A 22,423-nucleotide genomic window follows, 5' to 3' on the forward strand; every position below is an offset into this window, starting at 1 on the left:
GAAGGAACAAACAACTTCAGTAATCATTAATGCAGGGTCTGTGCAAAGGTGTGTGTGTGACCTGCACTTCTTAAATTACCAGCTACAGACACACCCGTGGGAAACAAGATCTCTGGAGTGCAGAAGATGATACCTTAAGTAATAATAGTGAAATGTTATAATGCCTGAACATGGTAATATGATGGCGATCATGCAGGAGCAAAAACAATGTCAGCTCAGCAATATATGTGTTATGAGGTTCATAGTGTAAACAAAGTCCGTCCAACAATACAGAGTCCAGTGGGAGTAAAGCCGTGTAACTGATCCAGTGTGCAGCTGAATGTAAATGAATGGGAATGGGTCGGACGGACCGTTCCACACAATGAGAAAATGTAGGTCATATGCTATCAGGTGTCCTTTACACTATGGCTCAGAATTTAGCACCATGGTCATTTGACAGAAGAAGCTCCCCGTGGGTTCAAAAGCAGGTCTGTTTCTCATAAGTTATTCCAATGCATTCACTTATGTTTGTCAAAGATTTCCCAAAGATAAGAGATGTTGAGACTTTGCCAGCAGTGAGATTGTATTTTCAAAACTACCCACATGTGCTTGCCTTTTCAACAAAACCCTGACTTAAAAAAAAAACCTGGGATCTCTATCTCACTATCAAATAATTTTTCTAAGTAAAGTCAACCTAAGTTTAGCAAGTACACCACCTTAACACAACTAAATTGACTTCACTTGCAAAATGTATTTTTTTACACACGAAAAAATAAGTTTATACAAAGATGAGCCTCGCTTGATCTACATAATTAACTGATGCAAAAAGTTGACTTAATTTTCTTAAGTAGATCAAACACAATATATTTTTCATCCTGCCTCTACTTAAACACATTTAGCATAATCTTACTATATAATGACGAAAACTCTCTCTGTGTGTGTGTGTGTGTGTGTGTGTGTGTGTGTGTGTGTTCCAGGTTCTTCTCCTCACTGACTTGGTCAATCCATGTGAAATTTGGCACAGTGGTAGAGGGTCATGGGAGGATGCCAATGAAGCAATATTACATCAATTGGCCAAAGGGGGGCGCTATAGCAACCCATTGAGATGTCAAACTTTGAATGGGCATATCTCATGCCCCGTATGTGGTAGAGACATGAAACTTTGCACAGAGATGCCTCTCCTCATGAGGAACACATTTGCCTCAAGAACCCATAACTTCCGCTTATATAGATTTTCCGCCATTTTGAATTTTTTGAAAAACACTTCAAATGGATCTCTTCCTAGGAAGTTTGAGCGATCTGCGTGAAACTGGGTGAACATAATCTAGGGAGCAATATCTAAAGTTCCCTCTTGGCAAAAGTTGGAAAACTTCCTAAAACTGAGCTTCTATAAGGCAATGAATATTGCGAAGGGCGTGGCTCATCACATAAAGGTGTAGAACATCTCAAGGGTTTCACCCATCACCACGCAACTTTGTAGGCATATGACCACACATAATCTGAGGGGACCCCTCCATTATTGAGCCCATCAAACAAAATGGGGGCGCTAGAGAGCTCATTTCTTATCTAGGCCTAACCGCCATATGGATTTTTACTAAACTTGGTAGATATGTAGAACAGGACGCCTCAAGGTGACTGGAGAAATTTAACTCTAATTGGCAACTGGGTGGCGCTATAACAACAGAAATGGCTTAAATGACTTAAGAGGAGAGAAGCTGCGTTGCTGCCAGAGGAGCCGCTGAATGAGTTCCCTCTGAGAAGTAAGTCACTGAAAGAGTCTGAGAAGTCCGGGGCTGTTCATAAAACATTCAGGACGCCACAGTTTATTCCACACTACTGAAGCTGCTCCTCTTTCTGGAACCACCGCAGAGTCGGTAATAATTTCGCTTTCAGCCATACTTGTTGTTGCCGTGGGTAACAGTATGACATCAGTATGTCAACAAGTCATTATTATCGCGAGTATCACGATATGAATTTTTCAAATGATATAAAAATTATACTGGTATCATCATGAACAGGATAATATGGCACGTCCCTAGAATATGCAACAGAATACATTTTTCATTTACTATTACCAAACTCAAAGAGGCTAATCTTCAGAAATGTTTTCTCGCCCCAGTGACGATGCATATACAGCCAGAGAGGGAACATTTATGCATTGTGACATGAAGAATCATGCTTAACTAATCTGGAGCTATGTCAAAAATCTGCCTGATGACACAAACCTTTATGGAGGGAAGTTTACCACAGTTCATTTATACGTAGTACCAAGCAGCAACCTGTAAAGCAGGAAAATGAAGCCAATGCCGAAATGTCAGAAACTGCAGTTCAAAGCAGAGCAGATCCCTGTAGACCCCGTGTTACAACATTACAGCAGAAATAAACGAGTTTACAACCTGGCACAAAAAAACGTTTTTCATCTCTGTAGCTACTGTCAACACTTGTGACAACTGTACAGGGGTTGAATTTTTATATAACTCACCTGTGTACATTTTATTAAGGCCCAAAGTTACGCATATTTAAGGGCGGGCCGCTAGAGTGACAGGTTGTCTGCAAGGCGTGGCCACAGTCTCGAGTCAGATCCACCCCTTGCTCTCACAGCACCACCCTCTCATCCAAATATGGTCACTTCTGGCCTCAAAACATCAAGATGGTGACGGCCGAAACTCCGTACTCAAGACTTCAAAACGGCAGTCCACAATAAAATGGGTGACATCACAGTAGTGACGTCCATTATCTGAATCTAATGCATACACATTGTTATGAAACAAAACTGGTTAAAAATTGGCAAAGACCCCTGAAGCTCTTCTTTGCTGAGTAAATCATTAACAGTGTGCTCACATAAACTGCAACAAGACTCACTGAAACTCAAGTTCACCATAACTGCAACATGAACACAGACGTTTGTTGAGTTTTAGGGTGATTCTGTGTTTCACGTCTTGAAAGAAGGAGACGTGGTGTGATTGATGAACAATTGTAAATACTTTTGAATAGTTTTTGAAGGCAAACTGATCAAACAAACAAAAAATATTGATGTGTGAAAAGGTTTTGACCTTTTTTTTTTTATCATATTTTAGTTGTGCAGATCAGACATAGATTAGAAAAATAAGCCAAGAAACTTGATTAAATAGATGCTAAGTATTCTGAGCGAGGCAGAACTTTTTAGTGGTGTGACATGAGCATTAACAAATCTATTCTTATTTCAGCTTTTACTCAGAGGACATTTTGCATTGGCAAGAAAAAGCAGAGGTGTTACTGATATATTTAATAAGAAGGACAAAGGAAAAACAACTCAGTGCCATTAATACAAGAATATCTAAATAAAACAATGTTGTATTTACACAGAATTAAATGAACTGGCAGAGTGAAGAAAAAGTACATGGGGTAATCATACAACAGTGAAAGACTAAGATTGAAAAGAAACTACAGTTTTCTCTAAACTGCCTCACGCTGTGTTCTTACAACCAGACAGTTTTGTCTGTTCCAACAGTCACTGTGTCAGATTAGGCGATTGTGGAGTCATCAAATCGTGCCATGACTTGGTCTTCTTTCTCAATGTATGTGATGTCATCGGAAGTTTGAATCTGGGGCGCCGTCAGCATCCATTAGGTGGAGTTGGACCGCCGCAAGGGATGTGAGGACTCTAAAACTTCACCTGAGCCTCCCTCGGCATATGGGTGAGTAGATAATGGCTGAATTTTCATTTTTGGGTGCACTATCCCTTTTTTGCTTAGTCTTGTGTGTTGCCCATTGTTTAGATGAAAAATGACACAGTGAGATGTTACAAAATTCAGCGAGCCTTGGCGTAAACCTTGAAGGGAAGCGGTACATGTGTTGTTCCAGTAACTCCCTCTGTGCTCAGCTCTACTCCATCAGGAACAGAGAAAGAGAACTTCTGGAGTAATCCAACCAAAAACAGAAACAGCTCCATCCTGGCGAGGCCTTCTCCGAGACACACGCGCTTCCCTGAAGAGTCAACAAACACACGCACACATGAAGATGTAAGAGAGGAAAACTTAAATTGTGGTTTAGATGATGTTTAAGATTAAGGCGAGGTGAACGTGGTTTACCTGCAGAGAAAACTAGAAAGGCTTCTCTCTTCACAAACTTTCCCTCAGCATCCAGGAAGTGTCCGGGGTTGAAGGTGTCTGGAGTCTCCCATTCGGTCTTATCAAACAGCACAGAGGTCAGGATGGGCATCAAGGTCGTACCCTAAAAACAAGATACATAGGTTAACACCATGCAGTGACGCATCAACAACAATCATATTTCAGAGATAATCCTGTGAAGACTTGGACTTGTGGATGACTGTGTACTGAATGCACCTTGGGTATGAAGTAACCACCTAGTGTCGTATCATTGGCGGCCATTCTGGGTCCATTGAGAGGAACGATGTTTCCCATCCTCTGGATCTCATGGATGACAGCGTCAGTGTAGGGCAGGTTGGGTCTGTCTGCCATACTGGGCTGTCGGGTCTGTCCGATCACTCTGTCTATCTCCGCCTGGACTTTGTCTAGAAAACAAGATGATTGAAAGAATTAAGCTTGTAGCAGCAGAGTGAGGAAAAGTTTGTCAGTGTCAGCTGTGCTTTGTGTTCAGTGCTGATTAGTAAATATCAGCATGTTGGCCTCGTCATTGTGAGAAACATTGGCGTGTGGATGTTAGCATTTAGTTCTAAGCATTGCGATGCCCATGTACTCATGTACCTCACAGAGCCATTAGCATGGCTGTAAAATGTTTTAGTCTTGTTTCCTTGCTGTTTTACATTTATCTCAGTTTGGGCTGAGCATGTCACCTACCCTGGATCTCAGGGTTTTTGATGAGGTAAATCAAAGCCCACAGCAAAGTGGTGGAAGTTGTCTCAGTTCCAGCCAGGAACAGATCCAGAGAGCACATAGCCAGATTGGTCTCAGTGAAGCCCAGGTCAGTTTCTTTGTGCTATTCAGAAATACACAGAAGTTCATAGTGCAGGTCTGGTGAGTAGACAGGAAGGACCGTGTTGTACAGTTCAGTTGTTTACGTACCTTCTCCATTTCAATGAGGAAAGCGTCAATGTAGTCCCGGGGATCACTGTGGTCCAGGTTCTCCTGGTGGCTCTTTACCTCCTCATTGATGAAGTCGAGAATGGTGTTGTAGTAGCTGAATATTCTGTTGTGAGGACCTGGCATGTGCTTCATGACTCCGGGGAATGATTCATACAGCTAGTCAGGAGAAAACAGTAAATTTCCTTCATATCATTTTTCACCTTTTGTGTTAAAACAACAGACATGGGCCTCTTGATCAGTTAACCTCTACAATGCACCACAAGGCTGTCTCTCTGACAATGATTAAACCAAGTGTATGTCACTGAGGGTGCAGTGGTCAGTACTTTCACCTCACAGCAAGAGTGTTGGGTTTCAGTCTCTGCTTTGGACATGTGTTGACTTTGCAGGTTCTCCGCATGTTAGGGTGGGCAGTCCAGTGGGGGCATGTGCTCAAGCAAAAAAAAAGTTTTTGAGCTTCAAATACCTAATGCCCTGCGTTCTGGTGAATTTTTCTGCTGAAGAGAAAATAGTCGTTTTTGTTCCTTTACATCAAATTCAGCTTCCTACAAACAAGGTTCTTTTCTTCAGGCCTTAAAGGGATAGTGCACCCAAAAATGAAAATTCAGCCATTATCTACTCACCCATATGCCGACGGAGGCTCAGGTGAAGTTTTAGAGTCCTCACATCCCTTGCAGAGATCGGTGGGTGGAGCGGATAGCACACCTAATGGCAGACAGCGCCCCAGACTAACGTCCAAGAACACAAAATTGAATCCACAAAATATCTCCAACATGCCCATCCGTAGTGATCCAAGTGTCCTGAAGCCCCAACATAAAAAGTTGTTTCGAAAAACGTCATATGAACTCTGTTTTTAGCCTCACTGTAGCCTGTAGCTCTGACTGCTTCTCTGTGCTCCGTGCTCACGTGTGCACGCTCAGGGTGATCGGTCTCTGAAGAGCAGCAGTCTCGTCAGTACTGATGTCCAGATTGTCAAGTGCAGGCACAGCCAATTCCCAGTCTGAGCAGCAAAGACTTTCCTCATCTGTTGGCACTGCTTTGCATTTGAAACAACTACACCACCAGGTTTCCAGTGCTCGACTCCGGTATTCTGCGGCTGAGGGTTAGGCTCATGAGCTGCGGCGGCTGCTTCGTCCAGTAGCCTGAGTTCCACATAAGTATACTCGGGCTCAAACAAATACGGCTCAACAAAGAAATGCTGTTCCTCCTCAGTTTCAGAGTCTTCAGACATTTTGGGCTGTCCTTTGCTAAAAGACCGTAGTGCAAATTATCTTTTAGCTACTGTGGTTACTGTTGTCTCCCCCTGCAGTGCACATGTCACGTGATGTAAACACGGGTGAGCAAAGCTCATGCTTTCGCTGGTCTCGTGCAGGCACGCACACGTGAGCGCGGAGCACAGAGAAGCAGTCAGAGCTACAGGCTACAGTGAGGCTAAAAACAGAGTTCACATGACGTTTTTCGAAACAACTTTTTATGTCGGGGCTGCAGCACACTTGGATCACTACGGATGAGCAGTATGGAGATATTTTGTGGATTCAATTTTGTGTTCTTGGACGTTAGTCTGGGGCGCTGTCTGCCATTAGGTGTGCTAGCCGCTCCCCCCGGCGATCTCCGCAAGGGATGTGAGGACTCTAAAACTTCACCTGGGCCTCCATCGGCATATGGGTGAGTAGATACTGTAATGGCTGAATTTTCATTTTTGGGTGCACTATCCCTTTAAACGCATATTTTATATTTTCTCTTTTTGGCACTTTCCCATCAGAACCCTTCAATTTAACCAGCAATCCAGCTACGTACTTTATTTCCTGTTGGTTCAGAAATAAATTTAAAGTCTATGTAAAGCAAATTCTGCTATTTTCTTTTAAACACATTAAATAGGTCATAAAAGTATTCCTCAAAATGTGTAGAAAAGCCTTTCAGCCATTTACAATTGAATTATGGAGCTAGGTTCCACAAACTTTGCCACAAACTTCATGTTACGTGAGCTATCCCTGCTACAAACACGCCCCCTGAGGCTGTAGCAGTATAAATACACACTCTTGTACAGTAGGTGGCAGTATGCACCTGGAAGTTGTTTGCGATCCGCCAATAAATTGAGAGAAGAAGAAGAAGAAGCAGTAGTAGCAGTAGTATAAATAAAGGGAATCGCCTTGTTGTTTAGACATACTTTTGGGTAGAAAACCAGCAGAGTTTAGCTATATATCACATCTTTCACGTCACTATATCACCGTTTAGACTAATCTGATGTTTGTTAAGTCTATAAACACAATGATTGAACAAACATTACTATTACTGTGTGCACGTTTTGTAATTAATTAACTAACTAATTAATTAATTAATTAACCGTTAGCTGTTAGCCATTAGCGGTGTCTGTAATAACTCAATAAACGGTCCGTGAAAAAAAAAAAAAATCCAGCGGATATCTTAGTTACAACATGTTTGAGCTAGCAAAGCAGTTTTGTGTTGCTATGTGTGGTATTTATTCAGTTTTGGGAAATCACAATGTCTAGAAAGCATCAGTGGCTGCAGCTGACAGGGACAGTTAGCAAAGCTAACATCAGGGCGTCATCTGTTAAAAGCCTCCCGTTGTCGGATACGACATGAAACTACTCCAATTAGCTCAATCATGTTGTAACTAAGACATCCGCTGGAAAAAATATTTTCAGTCAGTGGAGCCGAACTGACACTCTCCCTCCCTGGATTACATCCTCCCGTTCCGCCGGCTGCCGGTGCAGGGTTACGTCCTTGTACAGTACACGGAGGCAGCTTCCCTCCCGCGAGTGGGCGTGGACTGAATGGCTGCAGCCTGGAGTCATGAGACAAGAGGCTGCAGCCATACCCCTCCAGACACGCCCCCAGCGTTTCACAGCAGAGAGAAGTGCTTGTTTTTCCATTATTTTGAGCGATTTTTTTAATCTTTCAAATTTGGCTCAGTGATTAATGACATATTTCTGTGATGTGACAAACTTATAACAGACATTTTTTGCTGCTTTACACAGACTTTAAATTCATGATTTTCATTAAATAGTCACATACTGATACTTTAAATTATCCTCTAAATAAACTTTAAATATTCTTAAAGAATCCCAGAGAACAGACGCCTGCAGCGGCTGCAGCTTCGCGCTCCTCCTCTCCGTCTCTGCGCTCTCGGCACAAGGCATGTGCAGCACCAAACAACATTACAGATTTCTTTAAATGAATTATCAGAGCTGTGGCATGGGAGATCTTAACAAAGACTTGTGGAGGTGGGAAAGCAATTCGGCGTCTGTCTACGATTGCACCGGGCAGTTGTTGAACGAGGATCAGCCAGGAAGCTGGAGAGAGACGGTGTGATTTTACAGCAGACTGGTTTTGTTGTTATTAAGCTTAATGGTGGGTTATTGCCTACATCAGGGTGTGTATTGACATGTTTATAGTAGTTTAATCTCATAACATTTTCAAACAATTCCAAGGCTTAGGGCAAACACTGTCTATACCTGGCTGTCGATGAAGGCAAGTCAGAGGAAGGCGTGATGCTGTTCTGCAGAGCACTGTGGTGACTGTGACAAGGGAAGTGATGAAGGAGGGGCAGGTGCTCTTGCAGTCTGGCAGAATTAAAACTCAAATGCGGTTGTCGGGCGTTATGCTTATAATGGAAAATTGATGCCGTTGGCCAAATTTAAAAACTAAAATATTATATTAGAAAAATAAATACAAAAGAAATGTCTCGCAAAAGGGCACTTATCTAGTCAGAGGGCAAAAGGGCAGGTGCTTGAGAATCACCTGGGGTCTATCTGTGAACGTGCCTGAGCGTGGGTTTTAATTTGGGTTCTGCAGTTTTCTCCCACAGTTCAAAGACATGCAGCTTAGACTGATTATGTGTGAATGACTGTTTGTTTCTACTGTCTATGTGTCAGCCCTGGCAACTCGTCCAGGGTGTACTCCCTCCTCCGTAGGCGCCTCTCGCCTAATGACAGCTGGGATAGGCTCCAGCCTGCAACCCTGTAAAGTATAACCAATCATGGATGTATGGATATTACTGACTCACCAGACCCCATACAGAGCCCTCCAGCCGAATGGCTTCAGATATATACTTCAGCATGGTCTGGAAGTTGTGGTCACTGTAGTCAAAGCGTTTCGCCATCACCAGCTGGCAAATGATGTTGGACACAGCATTGTTGAAGAGGCCTGCTGGGCTGAAAGGTTCACCTGGAGGAGAGGAGTCCGCTGTTTAGACAATGTTATACTGCTAAACAGCTGCTGACAATGAGCTTATTATGTGAACCACCTTTCTCCTTCTCTATCTCCTCCTGCAGGTGTCGGATCTCCTCACAGATACTCTGCTCCATGGTGCTTTTGCCCAGGCCGAAGTTACGTAATGTAGACAAGGCAAAGCGTCTCTGTTTTTTCCATGTTTCACCATTGCTCATGAACAGACCATCTAGACACAAGCATGCAGAGGAAACAGGGTTAAAGGCTCAGGTTACTAATTGCTGCACAGCAGATGTGAAGAGAAAGAGAGAGATTAGCGCACAGGTGTCTCCTGAGTACACCCTGTCAGCCGTTGCACTGTATGGTCGATCCACAAAGTTGTCGGCTTGTGTCACTAAGGCTTCCTTCACCATCTGGTACCCAGACACAAACACCATCTTGTCACTACCAAGGCGGACGCTGAACACGTTGCCATAGACGTCAGCCAACTGGGGACAATACATCCAGGAACAAACACTGATGAATCAAAACCCTTAAATACAGTTCACAGTAAAATCATGCACATATTGAACTTTACCTTGGTAAAATATTTGTGTGGATGTTTACTGTCCACACTGAAGATATTCCCCACAAGGGGGAGCGCCATCGGTCCTGGAGGATAATTTGGAGGATTCCTGTTTTTGAGGAAGTCTGCTATGAGGATGAAAATGAAAATAAACAGGAAGAGCCCCTTGAGGTCAAAACCCAGCAAAAAATTATAAAGCCACATTGTTAGAGAGAGTTAAACCAGCAGCTGCAGGATCGCCTGGGACTGTCTTCTTCCTGGTGAAACACTGATTATGTAATGCCTGCTCACATGTGCATTAACCCTATGATTATCAGCACACCCTGTGAGTACACACTGGCATGACAGGGCAAACTTCAGTAATGACTAATTAACACTCTGCACAAAGGTGTGTGACGTGTATTACTTGTATAACCAGCTACAGACTCTGTAAACACAACTCTGCCATGCAGATGATAATACCTAAAGTAATAATAATAAATTATTATCTTTATTAGTATAATGGCAGTCATGCATCAGCAAAACTAGTATCAGCTCAGAGATATAACATACAGTGTGTGTGCGATATGAGACTTGATGTTTCTAGTGTAAAGTCCAGCCGACAGGTCAAAGTGTAGTGGGAATAAATGTCACTGGTTCTTTGTGCAGGTGTGTGTAAATGAGCGTTAATAGGTCGGACCAATACAAAACTAAAGAGGCTGAAGTCTTAGAGAAATAGTAGAAATGTAGGCTGTATGCTATAAAGTCAGTGGGGAGAAAAGGCTCCCAGAGAGTTCAGATCAAGGCCTGTTTTTGAACTGTTATTCCAATGGATTCGCTTTTATTTGTCAAAAAAGATTTTCCAATAAGAAATGTTGAGGATCATTCTACAAATTTAAATACTTTCCAAACAGTGAGATTGTGTTTTTGAAGCTACTCCCTGGTGCTCACCTTTTCAACACTTCTCTAAACTGACATTAATCAAGACAACACTGGAATACAACCAAAATCATTTATTGATTTAAACAGATTTAGAAAATCATATTTACAACTTTTGTCCACTACCTATTTGAAGAGGTAGTTTGAGCTAACAGAATACAGGTATAAAGTGACAACTGTCACGTCAGTTAAAGGTAAAATCAGAGCACTGTGTGGTATATTGTGTAATGGTTATACTTCTTTTGTTTCATTGTTAAGAATCTGTAAAAATGACCAAGGCATGGCTTTATATGAAGATACATGGTCGTGTACATGCAGCAGAATACAGTTTTCATTCACTAGTGACAAAATCAAAGAGGCTTGTCTTTATAAATTTGATCTTTTTCCAGTGAGGATGCATACAGAAGCAAAGAGGGAACATTTTGCATCTTTAATGGCATGCTTTACTAATGTGGAGCTAATACATCAGATATGATCTAATGGATATATGAATATGTAATACAATTGCGCAGTGACAGTTTCGTGCCAAAAGGCTTCATCGAAGGTGCTCTAAAAGCTCGCCAGCTGAAACCAGGTCTACTGTCAGCGCAGGCGGAGCGCAGCCAGTGTAAGCTGAAGTCTGGCTGACCGGCGGACAGTGCGCACACGTTACCAAAACCTCGCAGGCAGGTTTCCAGAATATCAGGCACATTAACGATGCAATAAATACCCACAAAAACCACTATTCAATGCAACTATCTGTAATCAGCACATAAATGTATCTCTATATCGACTGTCCCGTCACATCTGATGTCAGATCAAAGGGGATTGGCACCGTTTGGCACGTTTGGCAGGCGTAATGGAAACCCAACCTGATTTGATTAACACAGCTGCAAACTAATCACATCCCTCTCAGCCAACCACAAACAGCCACAGCATCAGATAGGGAGTATATATTCAGCATCTGTCATCTTAGAAAAGTCAAAAGAAAAGAAACAGAGTGAGAGAGAAAGAGAGAGCGCGCGTGCACGAGAGAAACGCAACATTGATTTACAATTGTGGTGACCTCCTCCCAGGCTACCTTTGCATCATCAGCCCGTGGAGGTCTGCTCCCAGTTCCGTATATTCGGACACTGTGAGCTTGGACCTCCCGGACCAAAACATCAGTTTCCTCCTGGGAGAAGTTTGGCCGTCTTTGGCCGAAAATATCTCCATACTGCTCATCCGTAGTGATCCAAGTGTCCTGAAGCCCCGACATCAAAAGTTGTTTGGAAAAACGTCATTTAAACTCTGTTTTTAGCCTCACTGTAGCCTGTAGCTCTGACTGCCTCTCTGGGCACCGCGCTCATGTGTGTGCGCTTGCGCGAGACCATGAGACATGGGCACCGCCTTCATGTGTGTTCACGTGCTTTCACTGGTCTTGCGTGCAAGTGCGTGGTGCACAGAGAGGCAGTCAGAGCTACAGGCTACAATGAGGTTAAAAACAGAGTTCAAATGACATATTTCCAAACAACTTTTTATGTCGGGGCTTCAGGACACTTGGATCACTACGGACGAGCAGTATGGAGATATTTTGTGGTTTCAATTATGTGTTTTTGGACGTTTGAATCTGGGGCGCCGTCAGCCTCCATTAGGTGGAGTTGTGTTGCTACCTCCTCTCCCCTTGGATCTCCGCAAGTGATGTGAGGAACTTCACCTGAGGCTCCCTCGGCATATGGGTGAGTAGATAATGGCTGCATTTTCATTTTTGGGTGCACTATCCCTTTAAGTGTTCATTGTTCAGGAGGTTTTTACCAATAGCTGAATCATCCGCAGAGGTCTCCTCCTCTCCAAAACAAACAGACCTGGTGATTTAAACCAGTAAAAACGCTGAATAAAGCATTTTCATGTAAAACAAATCAGCGTTTTTCTGATGCTGCTCGCCTCAGAGGGGCTTCTAACTTTGCCAATGCAAAAACGCAAATGGCCTATCTAAAGCCAGTGTTTGGTTTGTCTGTCCTGGGCTACTTCAGAAACACAACACTACTTTCTGTAGTAAATATAAAAAGCTCATTCTAAGGTAAGGAAAATAGAATGATTCTTATTTTCAGATGATTATACACAAAATATATATCAAAAATATAAAATATATTCTCCTAAATCCTTCACAATATCCCCTGACCTGGACATAATGATCTCCTTTGTTTTTATATTCATTTATTGTGGTGCATAATGCTCATATGTTATGCAAACTAGTTTTCAGTTGCAAATCAAATATGTGATCTTAGAGTTAAAGGTGGAGAACGTTGATGCTTTGTGCTAATGCTGGGATGAGAAAAGGTGGAGAGCACATTAGCGAGGCACAGCTAGCATCCTGAACTCCACGGGGGAATGTGTAAAGCCCATGACTCCCTCAATGCTGGGCATCTCTCCAGGGACAGGAGAGAAGGTGAAGTGTTGGAGGAGACATGTAAACATTAGGAACAGCTCCATTCTGGCCAGGTGCTCTCCTATACACACACGTTTACCTGTGAGAAAGAAAGTCCACAGCAGCTTTGTGTTACTAGATTCATAATACACATCTTGAACTGTATGTTGGTGGTTGCAATCTCAATAACAGGGCTGCCCCCACCGAACAAGTTTCCTAGTCGACCAACAGTCGCCTGCGTGTTTACGATATGAATGTAATGATTAAATGATATATTTTGGTGGTTTGAGTTGAAGGTGTGAGAAAGAATAGTATCAGTAACATTGTTAACACTGTGCTACATTACAGAGAAATACAAACCGTACTAATGAACCTTCATTAATATAGGCCTATATTTTATCTCCAAGTGCACGTCACACACTGAGCGAGCCGCCTGTTAATGACGCTGTGGGCTAATGGGCATGTAGCTACTTCCATGTTTCACATGATACGTCATGTTTGTAGTCGACCAATGAAGATGAGTTTACATATCACCTTGGGTTCGTCCTTCACCTTCTCAAAATGATCCCACACTTTGGATTTCCTGCCCGACATGTTATTAACTAGCCTGTGGAATAACCGCAGGTACCAGCCCTGGAAATTAACCTGACTCTTGTCTGACTGCTGAGCGTGGACACTTCCTGTGTCTGTCCTTTCAAATTAAATCCCCTCATGGTCCAGTCATATAGGTTTGGATTTATTTTGACAAGGTGCAGCTTCAAATAGAGTTTCACATTTGTTTTCCTCTGAGACTAAGCAACCAATGAAATCATGCTGACTAATGACCTTTCTGGTCGGCCAACATGTGGTCGACTCTCAGGGGGCAGCCCTATCCTGTCAGCTAAACAGTGTCACTGAAAGTGGAGGAATATCGAGCAAACCTGCTGAAAACGGTAAGAAGGCGTCTCTTCTGCGGAACTGTCCCTCTGAATCCAAGAAATGCTCGGGATTGAAGATATCTGGAGTCTCCCACTCGTTCTTATCAAACAGCACGGATGAAAGGATTGTAATGATAGCTGTGCCCTGGAGAAACAGTCATGAGATGTTTATATCAGTTGTGTATAAATAATTTTCAAATTTTACAGTTTGTCTTTCATCCCTGAGTAAATCGTCCTTTACTTTGGGTATAAAGTATCCTGCCAGTTTGGTGTCTTTACTGGCCATTTTGGGGAATCCCAGGGGAACAATATTGCCCATCCTTTGGGTCTCATGGATGACAGCGTCGGTGTAAGGCAGGTCGGGTCTGTCAGCCATGGTGGGTTGACGAGACTGTCCGATCACTCTGTCTATCTCTGCCTGGACTTTCTCTAAGTGAGGAAGCAGAGTCATTAGACACTGATGGAAAACGTGTATAATCTTTATAAGAATACTCATGTGCTAAATATAATTAATAAGACACTAACCCTGTATCTCTGGGTAGTGCATCATGTACACAAGGGCCCAGCGTAAAGTGTTGGCACTACTTTCTGTACCAGCCTCAATCAGGTCGAGGGTGCAAATCAGAAGGGTCTCGATGTTGAAGCCAGCCTCAGGGTCCTCCTTTTTCTGAAAGAGGCAGCAATGTTATATTATAATTATATTGTGCTGTGTTGTCATAGGCTACTGTTGGGATTCACAGGACCACAGATGATTTATCATTTGGTAAAATCATCACTGGACATTTAAAGGCTTTTTCCTCTGCATGCTGTTTGTCTTCAAACAAAGAGAGCTATGTGACACCCATCTCCACAGGAGGTCTCACCCCACACCTCATTGAGACACAACTTGATTGGACAGGACTTTTACAGTGACATGCCTCTCTGTGATGTCACCAAACTCTGTAGAAGATCTGTTCTCTTCCTTTCAAGCCTTCTCTCTTGCTCCAGCTGTTGAACAGCTGACACCGCTTTCCGGCTGGGCCTGGAACAGTACAGAGGCCTAGACCCTGGCTCCATAGCCCAAACCACTAAAGGGAGGGCAATTGATCACAGACTCTCTTGCAAACACAAGGTTTGCAACTAGCTTTCCAGCAACAAGGAACTAAGTGAGTTAGCACCCAGCGTCGAACTCTGCTAAACCCTGAGCGACCAGCTTCCTCGGAGTTTCACCTTTGGAACAAATGACACAACAAAGACTGCAGCAGGAACCATCTTCCCAGCCTTCTTCTGCCAGCTAACAAAGCAGCACACCACCAAGTGACTCTTTCCTCCATCCATTCAAGGATCGGTAAAGTAACGACTGGGCATAGCTTATCACAGCTTTACAGGCTAAGCAAGACTGTTTAACTTGTTGTATGTGATTTAATGCTGTCATTGAGTTATTGTTGTGATAGTTTGCAGTTGGGTCATTGATTAGTTGGCTTCTCCAAAGCTAAGTGTTTAATTTGCTAATACTGTTTACAAACAGATTCTTGCACACAACTAAACAATCTCTGCACTAATCCAGACCGTTTGCAACACAAATCACATTCACATAGACTCATTAACAAATGGGCTTTCAACAGAGCTACACCCAAACAGGCATCTCAGAGTTCCCGCTTCTTTTCCTTTGTCTTTGTCCTGACCACACAGTCAGACGAACACCTCCCTCGACCTGTAGCCAGCCTTGATTCGGCCATTTTGTTAGTTCTCTGTTGTCAGCTATTTTGTTTTGTAGGACAAACGGCTCTTTGATCACCACACCCGCATTTGTCTTTCTCTTTTCTCTCTCTCTCTCACACACACACACACACACACACACACACACACACACACACACACACATATACACACCAAGCTCGTATATAGTTAGTTAGAATTTGTGTTTTGATTTGCTTTGCTAGTTTGTGAATAAATATAATTCTTTGGAATCATGCCTGCTGTCTGTTTAATGTTGCACAAGAGTGAATGAACACTATCTTGTACATCATTAACCATAGATGGAAAATGACATTTTAATGTAATCATTTACTATACTAGTCCATACCCACTGAGTGCACAGGTGCCCACGAACAGTTTCACATGGTGTGTGTTTGGGACACAGGTCATAGGAAACTGCAGATTAAATAGTCAACTGAACCCATTAAGAAGAGCAATGTATTCAGACAGAGTGTTTGTGAGTTTGATAGTACGATTGCTTTATTGAAAGTACAGTAGTACCATTGCCAATAGTGGGATAGTTAGTGGGCTAAAACTGTACATTAGTAGTTGAAGTAGCATGTTGAAAGGCAGATAGTTAAAGTGTTTATATGTTGTATTGACAACGCACTGGTAGTTCACATGGGAAAGGTGCGGCTAGCCCTTGTTGCAGCAGCATACCATACCATGCCACACCTCGCACACAGCCTTTCATTGAAGTGACCCTGCCCTTACTTACACTTGTAGCCTTAATAACACTCCCCCCGAAATTGTGAAAGAGAGGGATGATTCTCTCTCTATGTACACGAAAATGTGTACATATCCCTCGTAATATGAAAGGCTGTGATCACATGACCAATGCAGGGAGTAAACCAGGAAGCGGTTCCAAGCAGTCTTGTAGGAAGGCAGAGTGGGGTGGTGGATGGACGGCAAAAACCCAGACTTTTCCCCTGGAGACGCGTGTGCAGAACTGTATGAACTGTGATTCATATAAGCGAACACCGTCACCATGTTTCTTTTCCTAAACCTAACCATAATAATTTGACGTTAATTACATAACTATAAATAAATGACGTAACATAATTCTAAGGGCCCTAATTCATAGAATATCATAGTTTTGCCTTCATCATATTTTAGTTGGGCCAGTTAGCCATAAATTAGACAGTTAAGCCAAGAAATTTGATGAAATAGCATTGTTGAGATCAGAACTGCAATGCCATTAGCGGGGTTTGATGATGCGTGTGTTGACATCGCATGCATCACGACTTCCGGTCAGCTGGAAAACGCGGAAAAATCTTTTGAAAAATTGCAAGCCCCTGCAAATTTTGGGGACTTTCGTTGAATTTGTGTTACTTAATGCGATTGCAAGAGGGACTGATTAATGATCAGTCCTTTCTAATGGATTGAGACTTGATAACCTGTTTACATGTCCTTTGCCAGGATTCCAGGAAGCCTTACTTAGATTACATGAATATCTTACCTTCTCCATCTCTGCCAGGTACACATCAATAAAATCACGAGGGTTGTCTGGGTTCCACTCCTCCTGGTGCTTCTTCACTTCCTTTTTCAGGAAAGCCAAGATCTTGGTGTAGTTGGCGAAGACAGTCTGGTGAGGTCCTGGCAGGTATTTGAACAAGCCAGGGAAGGCATCATACAGCTGTTGGTGGGACAAAATGTCATATCAGTTACAGACCAGCAGCACCGTTTGTTGTGAGTTTAGGCAGATCAGAAATTACCTGAGTCTGAAAGGCGCCAGCAAGCACAATTGCGTCATTATCCAACTCCAGAACCTTGCGAAAGCTTTGATCACTGTATTCGAAGCGATGTCCGAAGACCACAGAGGCGATGATGTTACTCACTGCATTTGTTACAGTGTAGTGGGGGTTGAATGGTCTTCCTGGAAATATGTTGAATTCAGTTCAGGTGTTGATAAATCATATGAGGATGTAAAGTCAGTCAACAGATGAATCTCTACTTGCCTTGCTCCTCTTTGAAAGCTTCACAGAGGAAGTTGTTTTCCACTTCAATGTATTTTTCCAGGGACCTGTGGCCTTCTCCAAAGTAACGCATGTGAGTGCTGGCAAACTTCCTCTGTTTCTTCCACAGGTAACCATTGCTCAAAGCTATACCTGAGGGAAACAGAACACCAGCACTCATCGATACATCAGTCTGGTGAGTTCCTCTTAAAAACACGTCTTTATAAATGTGCTTTCCAGGTCGGCCCCCTAATAGTTGACCACATGTTAGTCAACCAGAATGGTCATTGGTTGGCAAGATTTCATTGGTCGCTAAGTCTCAAAAAAAATAAAATGTATAAAATGTGAAACTCTATAAGAGGCTGCACCTGGACCATGTGGGAATTTCAAACAAGAGTCAGGTTAATCTCCAGGGCTGGTACCTGCGGTTATTCCACAGGCTAGTTAATAACATGTCGGGCAGGAAATCCAAAGTGTGGGATCATTTTGAGAAGGTGAAGGACGAACCCAAGGTGATATGTAAACTCATCTTCATTGGTCGACTACAAACATGACGTATCATGTGAAACATGGAAGTAGCTACATGCCCATTAGCCCACAGCGTCATTAACAGGCGGCTCGCTCAGTGTGTGACGTGCGCTTGGAGATAAAATATAGGCCTATATTAATGAAGGGTCATTAGTACGGTTTGTATTTCTCTGTAATGTAGCACAGTGTTAACAATGTTACTGATACTATTCTTTCTCACACCTTCAACTCAAACCACCAAAATATATCATTTCATCATTACATTCATATCAGAAACATGCAGGAGACTAGTCCACTGATGGACCCTGATGAGGACTGCTGGACAACGAGGAAAATTCTTAGTCGGGGGCAGCCCTAGTGCTTTCATAGGGTTTATGGCCTGAACCTGTACGTTTATTGATTGTTTTGGCTGTAAATTTGGGCATATTAACATTGATGTTTATGGGTATATACCCTGTTTTGGAGTCAGCCTGTTTTTGGCACGTCCTCTTTGGCTTCACTTTTCAGCCTCTGTGGTTGCTGGTTGGTTCACCCGTGATTCAAGTGTAGCAGATTTTTAAGTAAACATTCATTCTGTGAACACTACCCCAGCGTAAAAACCTGCATTTCATATTTCAAACTTATTTGACACCAGAGCAGCGTTAGTACTTCTCCAAACTAAACCTCATGTGATCTGAATCAACTGGGGACTTTCTTACGTATCATATGGGAGTGTCCATCAGTTTAAAGTTTCTGGGTGCAATTTTAGGTGCTCAGGGCAGAACTTTAATGACACTCAAAGGCAGCTGTGGTTATCAGCATGCACTGCTGCTGAAAAGATGTTGGCAGTTAGATGGGAGCCGCCATGCAGTCTTTCTTTTCAGCAGTGGAAATACTCTTTCATAGAGATTTTATCTGTGGAGGTCTGTTTCTAGGATGAAGGGGGCAGGTTACATCATGCTTGAGCCTCGGAAGGAGGCACTCAGTTTAGCTAGAAAAATGGTATAAATTTATATTTGTATTTTGTCTTTATTTCTACCCTATAGTGCACAATTGAGATACTTAATACATGTATGGTAGAATTTCGAGAATTTTCAAGAGAGACCCCTGGGTACGGGGAAGGTCAGGGTTGAGGAATGATCAGCAGGTGTAGGTGTATATGTTGTGCTCCTTCTTTATGTCTGTTGCTGTCTGTCATAACATTAGAGCGACACTCGAGTCAGGTCCACAAACGGGAAGGTATGTTCACGAATAACTTTTGATAGGAAGGTGGTATAGACTTGAAACTAAGCTCTACTACCCCATTTTTATGTCCTTCTGCGTCGATAGAGCCCACCCTCGACCTTCTAGGACGTCCGGAAGTGGGTGAACTCGACACTCAAGGAGTCAGTTCCACAAACAGGAAGGTATGTTCGCGAATAACTTTTGATATTAAGGACGTAGAGGGTTGAAACTAAGCTCTACTACCCCATTTTCGGTCCTTCTGCGTCGATAGAGCCCACCCCTGATTTTTAGGACATCGGGAAGTGGGTGAACTCGACACCTGAGGAGTCGGGTCCACAAACGGGAAGGTATGTTCCCGAATAACTTTTAAAAGGAAGGTGGTATAGACTTAAAACCAAGCTCTACCCCCATCACACGGCGAAGACAGTTGGAGAACAGTTACATACAAAATAGGATGGAGGCTTTTCCTTAGCAGATATTTTTTGTCCAAATGATGTACAGCTTTTTAGGAATCCTATTATTTCAAATGGCTTGAAAAAGTGCAAACAGCTGCTGAAAATGGGGGAAAAACCTCCCCAGTGGAACATGACCCCTCAACCTGCCGAAGTTTGGACTGAGCCTTGAATGTTCACAACATCTGGCTCCACCTCTGGATACATGAAAACACATTTGCGGTACCATACAGACAAGCTCTCATTCACTTGTTCACAAATACTCACCAATCCCCTTGAAGATAACATGGAAGAGAGGGACAATGGGGCGGTCAACAAAGCTGTCCAGCTGGTTAACAAGAGCCTCTTTGACCATCTTGTATCCTGAAATAAACACCGTCCTCTCGCCGCCTCTCCTCAAACTGAACACTGGACCGTACGCCTGAGCAAGCTGCATCCAAAAACAAGTTACTCATCAGGAGAGGGAATATTTCACAAAGACTGTTTTCTTTCAACATATGAACCATATACTGGATAGAAATAAATTTAGTTATTGTCAGTTGAAATGATTAAAAAGAGGGAACAAATGATCACTTCATGGAAAAGGACTAACTTTGAAGTGCTCCTCTGTGTTGGTGCAGTTTGTCTTGTTTGATACACAATTGTTGACATATAAAATAAATTATTTTCCGTGTATTAACCTGCAGTTTGTCACTGATTATTAGGCATGTTTTGAGCTTTGTAAATTGTTTCATGTTTCTCTGAAAACTAACATTTAAATCCCAATTGACAAAAAATTGTTTTAGCTTTTATACCCTTTTATATCAACAACCTTTGTAGTGATGTTTATTACTGTTATTTGAGATTTAAATTCATTTTATACAGAGTTTACCCTCAGTGTAAAGTATCAGAATATAAAACTTTGGTTTGGGTAAAACATTAACATGCGGTGGTATCAACCCTTTGAGTTGCAATTTAATGGTGTTGTTTATTCATTGTTATTCCATCTGCCTGTCATGTTGATAAGGTTACTTTCTGCAACTCAAATTGCCGCTCAGATATTAAAGATTTGATTTATCTCTACTGGAAAACAAACGGCACTGTTCTCACCTTCTCCATAGTTTTGTAGTCGACTCCTGTAAAGATGTTTCCTAGAAAAGGCACGGCCCAGGGTCCAGGGGGAAAGCTGTGTGGCCTCCAGTTTCTGATCAAATCTGTGAGGAGTAACACAGTAAAACCCAACAACAGCCAGCTGGTGAAGTCCATACAATCAAAAAGTGCCTGAAAAATCATTGTGAATATATTTCAGAAGGCTCTCTGTGAAATCAGTTTGCTCCTGCAGACAGGATGGTGGTGCCTGTGGTGTTATCTGATGAGGAGAGGGGGAAGTTGGACAAAAAAAAGCCCCATAGTGTTATATAACGTTGGTGACCTCTCACAACCTCTGAAGTGAAAAACAAGGCTGGAGCTTGAGCTCTCCCAGCTGGTTGTTGACTGTGTGCAGTGTGTGTTATGGACACAGGGAGGCTTCCTGATCAGTTCAGTAAAAATAATGTCAGTAATCTGGAATACAGTGTAAGTTTTAACCTTGTACAATAGATGTATTTTTATGCAGACTGGTGTATGTAACAGATGTGTTGAGTAGATAGCTGTGTCATGATCTCAAAATACAAGTTCTGACCCAGTATCAAAGGCTGCAGCAGTAAAACAATTCAGTAATAATCAGTGATAAAGGTAGAAGAGACGTTTCACCTCCACCTCATGATTTTGCATCTGTACTTCTTAATGACATAGTGCTGTTCCTGTCCCTAACCCTCACCTTAACCATTGAAATACAATCAGCAAACGGGAACACTCAGAGAGCGCAGACATCCGCCAAGCAGCTCGGATTTCCCGCCATTTAATTATTTTATCCACATTGCTTCAACCGATCATCTGTTCTTTGTCCCATTATCTCCCTTTCCTGAATTTCATCAAAATCCGTTCAGAACTTTTCAAGTTATTTTGCAGACAAACAGACCAACGGCAGCGAAAACATAACCTCCTTGGCGGAGGTAATAAAGTAGGTTGTATTATTAAAGATGAAGCTACACAGTAGTATATAAAGTAGTAACAGGTAGCTCCACCTCTGCTTGCTCCATAGGTGTAGATTTCAGGGGGACACAGGGGGGATGTTGCCCTCAGTATTTAGAACATGTGCTTGCAAACATGAAAGTAGTAGAGGAGGTGTGGTCGACCCGGTTGCTAGGTATGATGCATTCCTTTAACCGGTGTGATTGGTTGTCACAGACACGCTCTTTTGTAAACCTGTAAGGTGTGGACACCCTGTGGAAATGAAACGAACTGCTGACTGTGAAAGTGTGGGCGGCAAGTGCTGGATTTTGTAATTTACATGACAACGCCCGAACGCAACACAGGCTCCGCTCCAGTTGACTGCGCCATAGTGGGTGTCGCCCAGGGCGCCATTTAGGCTAGAACCACCACTGTTTTCACCATTTTCTCCTCTGATAGAAGCCCTTTTTAAACAGGAGTTGTGCAAATTTGCAGGAAAGCCCAATCAGTCTTTTTTCA

The 22,423-nt window shown here is 42.7% G+C and overlaps 2 protein-coding genes across 4 annotated transcripts; both read right to left on the minus strand.

Annotated features, from left to right (window-relative positions):
- Window positions 1–3,229: 3,229 nt before the first annotated feature.
- LOC125895940 (cytochrome P450 2J4-like) lies at window positions 3,230–10,635 on the minus strand. Its single transcript, XM_049588199.1, has 9 exons — window positions 9,790–10,635; window positions 9,535–9,700; window positions 9,289–9,441; window positions 9,049–9,209; window positions 5,004–5,180; window positions 4,779–4,917; window positions 4,305–4,492; window positions 4,050–4,191; window positions 3,230–3,945 (listed from the first exon to the last, which is right to left on the minus strand). Exons 1-9 carry the CDS (start codon window positions 9,979–9,981, stop codon window positions 3,770–3,772), a joined length of 1,494 nt encoding a protein of 497 aa, XP_049444156.1. The 5' UTR covers window positions 9,982–10,635; the 3' UTR covers window positions 3,230–3,769.
- LOC125895942 (cytochrome P450 2J2-like) lies at window positions 3,230–21,256 on the minus strand. 3 transcript variants are annotated; one of them, XR_007450226.1, is made up of 10 exons: window positions 20,963–21,255; window positions 20,141–20,303; window positions 17,694–17,843; window positions 17,451–17,611; window positions 17,195–17,371; window positions 14,524–14,665; window positions 14,240–14,427; window positions 14,002–14,143; window positions 12,371–13,181; window positions 3,230–3,634 (listed from the first exon to the last, which is right to left on the minus strand). XR_007450226.1 is itself a non-coding variant. In XM_049588201.1 (9 exons), exons 1-9 carry the CDS (start codon window positions 21,143–21,145, stop codon window positions 13,006–13,008), a joined length of 1,482 nt encoding a protein of 493 aa, XP_049444158.1. In that variant the 5' UTR covers window positions 21,146–21,256; the 3' UTR covers window positions 10,755–13,005. The 3 variants fall into 3 exon arrangements, 2 of the variants coding, with proteins under 2 accessions (XP_049444158.1, XP_049444159.1); XM_049588201.1 differs by lacking the exon at window positions 3,230–3,634 and having other exon boundaries at window positions 10,755–13,181; window positions 17,451–17,607; window positions 17,690–17,843; window positions 20,963–21,256; XM_049588202.1 differs by lacking the exon at window positions 3,230–3,634 and having other exon boundaries at window positions 10,755–13,181.
- Between the last annotated feature and the right edge of the window lie 1,167 nt (window positions 21,257–22,423).

The sequence above is a fragment of the Epinephelus fuscoguttatus genome, linkage group LG10 (genome assembly GCF_011397635.1).
Source record: "Epinephelus fuscoguttatus linkage group LG10, E.fuscoguttatus.final_Chr_v1".
NCBI classification, from domain to species: Eukaryota; Metazoa; Chordata; class Actinopteri; order Perciformes; family Serranidae; genus Epinephelus; species Epinephelus fuscoguttatus.